Source organism: Gasterosteus aculeatus, chromosome 11 (genome assembly GCF_964276395.1).
Source record: "Gasterosteus aculeatus chromosome 11, fGasAcu3.hap1.1, whole genome shotgun sequence".
Lineage (NCBI taxonomy): Eukaryota > Metazoa > Chordata > Actinopteri > Perciformes > Gasterosteidae > Gasterosteus > Gasterosteus aculeatus.
Window position 1 is genome coordinate 16,653,349 of NC_135699.1, and position 8,096 is coordinate 16,661,444.

Sequence of the window (8,096 nt, forward strand, 5' to 3'; positions counted from 1 at the left end):
TATTTATTAGGTCACCCTTGACGTCCCCTTGATTTTCTGTTTATATTTTTTATCACAGCCGTTTTGAAATGCTGTTAAAAGTAATCTGTTATGAAAAATATATACATACACTTGAAAATAGACTATTTGAATTTGACAAAGGAAAAATATAATAAAAGTACCTGTCAGGAACATTATTGACATCAATTTTTTTAGTTTTAGGGTAGCATTTACTTTCAAAAGACTTAACTTCTCAACACTTTTGTGAAGATGGCGCTTTTATTTTGATGAGACGGGACCGGAAGCCGTATGGCGGAAGTGAACCGGAAAGCTCGAGCAGGTAAAGCGAACGCGTTTCATCGGGCACCGCATTTAAAATCGGTAACCTCGTTGAACTTTATATATTCTGCGCGTAACTACTGAATGTTAGCGGCCTTTTACGCTGAAATACGATTTATTTAGTCACCGAGTTAAATCCGAATCGTTATCCAATCCTCGTCACATAACGTCACCAGCGAGTACAACTTTAATAAAAGTGTAACTTAGTGGTTTATTATTAGTTAAATAATAGTTAACGTTAGCTCTCTCGCGGCTTGGCTCGTGGTAAAATGTTCTAACATTGTCTTGTGCTAAACCCGCGTATCAAGTGTCTGTAATTGACCCTGACGTGCAAAGAGCAGGATGGTACAAAATGTTTATTTGCAATTGTGAGCCACATAATTGTAGAATATCTGCATCCCCCCCCCCCCCCCCCCTGTAACCTTTACCTTCTACCCTCCCTTCCCCTGTCTGTGTGTGTGTGTGTGTAGTAGAATATGGCAGATTCCACGCGCCCAAAAAAGAAGCGAAAGACGCCTTCCACGGTCGGCGAAAGGAGGTGTCGTGTGGTGGTCGGGTCGGCCATCAGAAGGTGGCGTAAGGTTAAAGCGGCGAATGGGTACAGATCAGACGCAGAGATGGCCCGGGCCCTGCTGGACATGTGAGTTAACCTCCAACAGCTTCCCGTGTCTTACTGCATCGCGCTGTTCCCTCCCTGGTTACGTCGGTCCCCTGAATGTGGTGATGGGCCGGCCTACCTGCCCCGGAGGAGGGGGGCGTGGCTCTGGAGGGAGGCCCGAACCTTCAGTCGGGACTCGTCAGTCACCGCGCTGGCTTCTTTCCCCCCCGTTGGGTGTTTTTGAAGATCCAAGCTTTCCTCTTGCTCGTGAGCTTTGACATTCTGTACGTCTGCTCGCAGGATGAACCCGGCGGCCGCTTCCTCCAGCGCCGCCAATAAGAAGATGAAATGTTCCCAATTGGAAGTAAGAGACCGTATTTTTGTATCAGATTGATACGTTTTCTGTGCATGGTTAAATTAGCTAATGCGCGTATTGGATCCAACTTTAATCTGCTGTTAGTGGATGCAGCTCTGTGTGTGTGTGTGTGTGTGTTTAAATGATGGTGTTTGTGTGACCACAGGTGCAGACGCTGATTGAGCAGGAGGTTCGCGCGGCAGTGCAGGGGAGAGAAAGCAACCTGAAGGGCTTAATAGAAACTATTCAACAGCTGGATTGCGCCGAGGACTACGAGAGCTCCATCCAGCAGCTGGAGGTGGAGCGCGTGTTAAGCTGATGCTGCACACAAATGAACACCGTTATGGGGTTTGGGTTGGCCAGAGTTTGGTAGTGGGGGATTAATACTTTTAATTCACTTTCTCTTCCATGTTTGCATCTGGCACATTTATCATTGTTGTTATTTTTGTTCTTTTCCCTCTTTTTGTCTTCATGAGCTGCTTCTGAAATGCGTCGCTTGTCTTGTCCTGGACACGGATGCTTTCCCTCGTGTCCATGTTTTTGACACGCGAACCAACCAAACACCAATAAATTGTCTGCACGTCTCGATCCCAAATTGATGATGAAGAGTATCTTTAACCCAATAGATCTTTACAGAATGTTCCTCTCTTCCTCAGGCTCGAATTAGCAGGTTAACCAGGAAAGCCGAAGCAGCCATCGCCTTCATGACAAAGGAACAGACAAAGGTTTGATGCAGACGAGCGCACATACACAAGATGCAGGTGATATATTAATGCAGTTAATGTGTTAAAATATATATATATATATTTTTTCAGAGCCCATCGCCATCTCTGGTTAAGATCCAGACCAACAGGTCTGTAGATCCGGGTTCAGACGGCGCCGGTGGGAACGATTACCTTTTTGTTTTTGATCTGCGTTCTGACTTTGATGTCCGACTCTCCAGGGCCGACTCCGAGGATGAAGCCATGGAAGTGACGCCACAGCGTAAGAGCCCGGCGGCGTGTGTGTGCGTGTGTGTGCGTGTGCGTGCGTGTGCGTGCGTGCGCGTGCGCTGAAGAGCATTTGAGGGTCGTATGAGTATTCATCATCTATGTTTTTGTTTTTCAGCCAGCGAGAAGAGCAAGTGCAGAAAGCTCTTTCAAATAATGGTGAATATGCGGTTATTTATCCTGGAATAATCCGTTTAATACATCCTGAAAAACCTGTATTTTTTTTAATTTGAACAATAGTTATTTAGCACAGTTGAGGATTTCTTTTCTTTGCCAGCTTTATTTATTTGGCTATTAAAGTTGCGGCTTGCGTTGTTTTGAGTTCATTAGAAATGGATTTAAACATTGAGGTTAACTTGATCCATCTTTTCTATCCAGGAAAAGACAAAAAAGGCCCTAAATAAGATGCAGGTTGATAATGAAGGTAACAAATAAAAAATATAAATAAATATGTATACATGATCTTTGAAACTATAATGCTGCTTGTGGTGACATGTTACCTTTCACTGAGAGAAACTGACACCATAAGCTGTTATAATGACCCAAATTAAATAGTATGAGTCAGTGCGTACGTGAATTAATAACCACATCCTTTTCCTCCTCTTCCCCGTCATTTCTTCTGTTGCTTGTCATGCACATAATCCCCGTTAAGCCTTGAAGGGTGCCGTGGCAGATTCAAGTGAGGAGCAGCCTCCTCCGGTTCTTAGCCCTTATGGTTCCCCTAACTGTAAGGTAGGGTGTTTGCATTATTCATCGGTATCCTTGTCAGAACTTCAGTAGCCAATGACAATTTGCAGTTGATTCCATTGCTTTTTTTAAAATGTATTTTGTGTTGCGCCTTCATCTACTGTCCGTGTTCTGTTATGCAGGAAAATGTCATGGCCGTAACGAAAGAGTCAGGAATTAAACATGAAATCCAGAGTGTTGAGACCAAGCAGGAGGAGCCATTGAAGTGTGAAGAGCCCAAGCAGGGGGAGGAGCCCGAGCAGGGGGAGGAGCCCGAGCAGGGGGAGGGGCCATTGAAGTGTGAGGAGCCCGTGCAGGGGGAGGGGCCATTGAAGTGTGAGGAGCCCGGGCAGGGGGAGGAGCCCGGGCAGGGGGAGGGGCCATTGAAGTGTGAGGAGCCCGGGCAGGGGGAGGAGCCCGGGCAGGGGGAGAGGCCATTGAAGTGTGAGGAGCCCGAGCAGGGGGAGGAGCCCGGGCAGGGGGAGAGGCCATTGAAGTGTGAGGAGCCCGGGCAGGGGGAGGAGCCCGGGCAGGGGGAGGAGCCCAAGGCTAGCTCGGTGAAAGTGGAATTTCTCCCCCTTCGTGAAGGCTGCAGTCTCGAGTGCAAGGTCTCTGAGGTCTCGGAGAAGGTAATGGTCCCGCTGACCCACATTTTTTTTTTCAGTTTGCTCCGGTCATTCACCTCCTCTGCCTCTCTTTTTCTTTTGACCCTAAGGGTCACAAGCTCCTGTACCCCCCTCTCCCCTCAATCGACTTCCCCTCCAGCCTGAAAATAAAGGCGGCCTCGTACAACATCCCCCACAGACTTCAAGTACACTTGGCCCTCATCCGGAACCCCGCTGGCCTCTCGGTGCTCTGGAACGTGGACGATGAAGATCCGTTTGGACCCCCCATGGATAGTTACAGGTGAGAGGTTCTGGGTGGAACCACTGGAGAAAATCCCCCTTCTGAACCTTGAACAATAGCCCAGTCATCGTTGGTAGAATGTCAACATTTTCCGATCCTCGTTGTATAAAGATGTAACCAACATGTGGATTTGTGAGTGCACCACACCACGGCCCTGAGGTCAAATCTGAAATCTATGAAATCTTTTATTTAAATTGTAAACACAAGGAGAAAACTGAAGCACCACTAGATGGCAGAAGTGTGCTTTACAACAACAGCGTTTCCTCTCCTGCAGAAATCCCGTTGTTTTCCCAGTCACATCTAATCCGTTCTGCTTCCTGGGAGCATCTCCTGCCATACGTACGGTGTTCTGCCTCCACCTCAGCCTGAGACTCCATCCAATACCCACAAGGGGGGGTGGGTGGTGGGGGTCGTATTCAGTGGCTCACCATTGCTTCCTCCCTTTGTCCAACGCGGCAGCGTCTTCATGACCGCGGAGAAGGTGAAGGACAGCAACGTCTTCCCGGAGTGGATCCGGGCCGACGTGGAGGCCAAACCTCTGCCCATGTGCATGATGTTCAGCAAGTACAAGCCCGGGCGCAAGGTCTGCGTGGCCGTGGTGGGCAAAGACGCGTTCGGCCGGTACGGGCCGTACAGTAAAGTCGTGACCGCCTTCCTACCCGACTAGTTGAGGACGACGTTTGGTCAAAGAGACGAGCTGCTACCTCAGGACTTTTGCATGGAACAACATTTTCCTCATTGGTAATAAAAGGACGGGGGGGGTGGTGCCTTTTTTTATGCCTTTACCCATTTTTCTGTTTCATGAAAAGTCCAGCGATGACTTGCGTTACTATAGAAACCAGTGTAAACAGCTCATGAAGTTGAATGTATTATTGTGCGTTATCACTTCAAGGTCCAAATGTTTGAGTGATGCATAAATAATGAAATATTTCACCGAGCCGTTAACGTTGACTGTATGTTTTGTTTTTGTATAAAGTAAAGATGTAGCAGCTTGATTACAATTAGAAAGGCTTCTCTCCTGTTGGACTCGCCTGCTTCGGGTCACACTCGAGTCATGTACACGTGTACGTATCCCATGCAGGATTGTTTGAACATGAAATTTAAATATGAGTCGACTCCAGTCAGATGGAACCTTTTGAATAAAGGATTTGTGACCCTTAACTATTCAGTATTTTTTGTACTTTAAGTGCCATTGATGAGCCGACCAGCAGCAGGTAAGGTGTGACCGTATGGGTTCCCTCTCCAGATGTTCCCTCCCTCGCCCCCGGCGCAGCGCTGTTTCCTTGCCAGCTGGCGGCGGCGGACGTCTGACGTCTGAACGGAGAAGACGGGCTGGATCCCCTCTGCTCATAACAGAGGCCCGGAAACTCTCCAAGCCTGTGAACTCTGCAGGTGCAATAAAACGCAGAGAAATGGAGATTATTTTAAATGAAGGCCACGGCTTTTGTTCCCGTGAGATTGGGTTTGTGGTATCGAGTCAGACCCCGACTTGATCTAGTGTCCGTCGTAGCAGTCTAACCGATCCTGGACCGGGACTCTACTGAGATCAACTTTGGCAGCTTTAGACCTGAACCTAGCGGGTCGGCATTGGTTACCGTGGTGATCTGGCAGCTTTGTCCACCTGCAGGCTGTCCAAAGGCGGCTGGCTACCGGACGGGTCCCTTTTAATTTGTGGTACAGGCTTTTTTTACTCCAAAAAAATCTGGAGAAAGCTCAATGGAAAGAAAATACCCGCAAGACTGAGGTGATGAAAGAAACTTTAAAGGACTATTGAGTCTCATTTTGTTTTGTCTTCATTTGTTTTACTGCCATTATTACTTTCTCTCCAACATACTGGGCTGTGTCCATGTTTCTATGGCGACGCCAGCGACCGTTTCCTCTGAGACTGTTTGCCGGGAGGAGGAGGGGGCATCCTGTGCGTTAAGGTGTGGGGGTGCACCTGTATCGGGGGCCATTAGACCACCAGCAGCAGTCTGCGTGGATGTGGGCGGGACTTCCCTCCCAAACACAATCACACAGTCTCACTGCCACGGCTGATTGGAGCTGACAGCGCAGGGGGGAGAGCTCGGGAGAAGAGGGGGAGGCAAGAGAGAGGATGGTGCAGAGAAGGCCATCAGGGAGCCGAGGCCCCTCCGTTAAAGGGGACCAACTCTTCTGTCCGAGCTCAAAATTTTGATTTTTTTTTTTTAGAAAAGGCCGTCCAGCCCTGACGTTTTGAGAGCTGACAGCTATGTTGAGTGTGCGGGGGGGCGCGGGGGTCCGATGTGGCCCCATCGTTATCTCATGAAGGCTGCTGTGTGTGTCTGAAGCTCCTCTGGCGTCTTAATGGCGAAATCACAAACTATGAGCTGCATAATTTGGCGCTCTTACAGTTAACGCAGTAACGTATAGTGGATCTTTTAACATATTGTGTAAACACACAGTTGGGACAATTCAAAATACAATCCAAGCAAACATGGCTTTCACTTTTTCCCAAATAAAACAAATATATATCAAATTTCTATTTAAAACAAAAGGAAAGCGGAGCAGAATAAAGCTTTTATTTTAATTTTCAATATCTCACTGATAAAAGGATCTTTCTTTGTGCTACTATACTACTATAAACCTCCTGTGACACACCGGGATGTGGTGAAAAGGTTCTGAACATGTGAACATAAATGATTACTAAAACTATAAAAATCCTTGGAAACGGGTGAGTTGACGGCTGCGATGTGAGCTGGTTCCAGAGGACATTCGTCGCGGATACTTGTTATTATTTTGAAGCCGACTGGTTGGACAACAACTGGGCTGATGTCCCCCAGAGGGACGTGAGGGAATAGATGAGCTTCTTATAGAACCCTCCGTTAAATACGGCCAAACAAATGCAAAAGTAAGTGAGGTTGTTTTGGTCAAAAACATAATGATAGGTAACTTTACTCAAAAATATAATTGTGCAAACATGACAGCAATTTTCACCCTTTACACGCTGACCCTGACATGTTTAGCAACACAGCCCAATGACAGAAGTTGCCATTTTAATACATTAATGTAAGTTTAAGTGTTGAAAAGGCTGCTTCAGCAAGCATCACTTCACTCTTCCGTTGCATCAGTGGATGTTTTCAGAGAAGCCATCAAAGAGCACAAAGAATCCGTGAGGGAAAAGTTCAGATGTGAGTCTGAAGGCGCTGAAGAAGATCACACGAATAAACAAGCGCTGGAGAAAGTGTACACAGAGCTCCACGCTGCACGAGGAGCGAGGGAACGCGTCGACTCAGAACACGACTCCTGCGAGATGGAAGATAAGGCGAGGAGTCAAACAGAGGACGCTAAAAAAAACGACTTCAGGAGAACACCTGTAGCGTGTGTGAGGACGAGCGACTCAGACGTTCCTCTAAAATGTATCAATTTGCCACGTTGAGGGTCCAGCGTCTCTTCTGCTGCTCCTTTTTTCTTGCCCGCTGCTCTTAAAGTGCTGCACGTCAGGTCTCATTATGGATCTGATGGGGTACGAGTCCCGTCAAGAAGAACCGCTGCTGGTAAATGCATGCAACACACACACGGTAAATGCATGCAACACACACACGGTAAATGCATGCAACACACGCCTAAAGCCGGATTTCTGTAGAGGGACCTGAACCTGCACGCATGAACCGCATGGTTCAGTGTGCATAAGGGGAGATCACCCATCTGCATGGGGTTCTGGTGTCGCTGTGCTGTGGTGCATGTAAGGGATGGCGTTGTGATTGACAGGTGGCTAACGCGTTGTCGGCCACCTGTCAATCGCATTAACACATCAAGTTCTTTTAATCGTTTTGGTTGCCTAAAAATGTCATAACTTCACTCGCTTGTGTCCCTTCATGGTTGCAAATAATCCACAAGGTGAAAGTCAAAGAGAAAGAAGGTAAATTAGGCCGAATACATTCCCGACTGGTGCAATGATGATTTATTTTCATAATACTTCTTTTCTTAAGTTTTCCTTTTTTCTACTTCCTTATCTATGTTCATCTGCAGGTTGGATATTTTTATCATCTTGTCAGGCCAGCTAACCAGCTAACCAGAGAAAGAGACTTTCCTTTCTGCAAATGAAGGGAGTTCTTTATTTAAACGCGTTTCTATCGCCTTCACTGATATGTATGACAGAGCGGTTCATTTCTGTCATGCGTGTGCAGCGTTTGCCACAGTACACCGACGGTGTAAATGGGGTAAAGCGATTCGCGAGAAGCTG

At 47.2% G+C, this 8,096-nt stretch overlaps 1 protein-coding gene across 7 annotated transcripts; it reads left to right on the forward strand.

Annotated features, from left to right (window-relative positions):
- The first annotated feature begins 258 nt into the window (after nucleotides 1–258).
- On the forward strand, nucleotides 259–5,053 carry atf7ip2 (activating transcription factor 7 interacting protein 2). Of its 7 annotated transcripts, none has more exons than XM_078084108.1 (13): nucleotides 259–360; nucleotides 792–958; nucleotides 1,217–1,280; nucleotides 1,438–1,569; nucleotides 1,928–1,996; nucleotides 2,087–2,124; nucleotides 2,215–2,255; nucleotides 2,379–2,419; nucleotides 2,639–2,684; nucleotides 2,913–2,992; nucleotides 3,130–3,615; nucleotides 3,702–3,892; nucleotides 4,167–5,053. In XM_078084108.1, the coding sequence occupies exons 1-13, from the start codon at nucleotides 289–291 to the stop codon at nucleotides 4,360–4,362; spliced, it is 1,623 nt and encodes a 540-aa protein (XP_077940234.1). In that variant the 5' UTR covers nucleotides 259–288; the 3' UTR covers nucleotides 4,363–5,053. The 7 variants fall into 7 exon arrangements, with proteins under 7 accessions (XP_077940234.1, XP_077940233.1, XP_077940239.1 ...); XM_078084107.1 differs by having other exon boundaries at nucleotides 4,352–5,053; XM_078084113.1 differs by having other exon boundaries at nucleotides 273–319; nucleotides 789–958.
- Nucleotides 5,054–8,096: the final 3,043 nt, after the last annotated feature.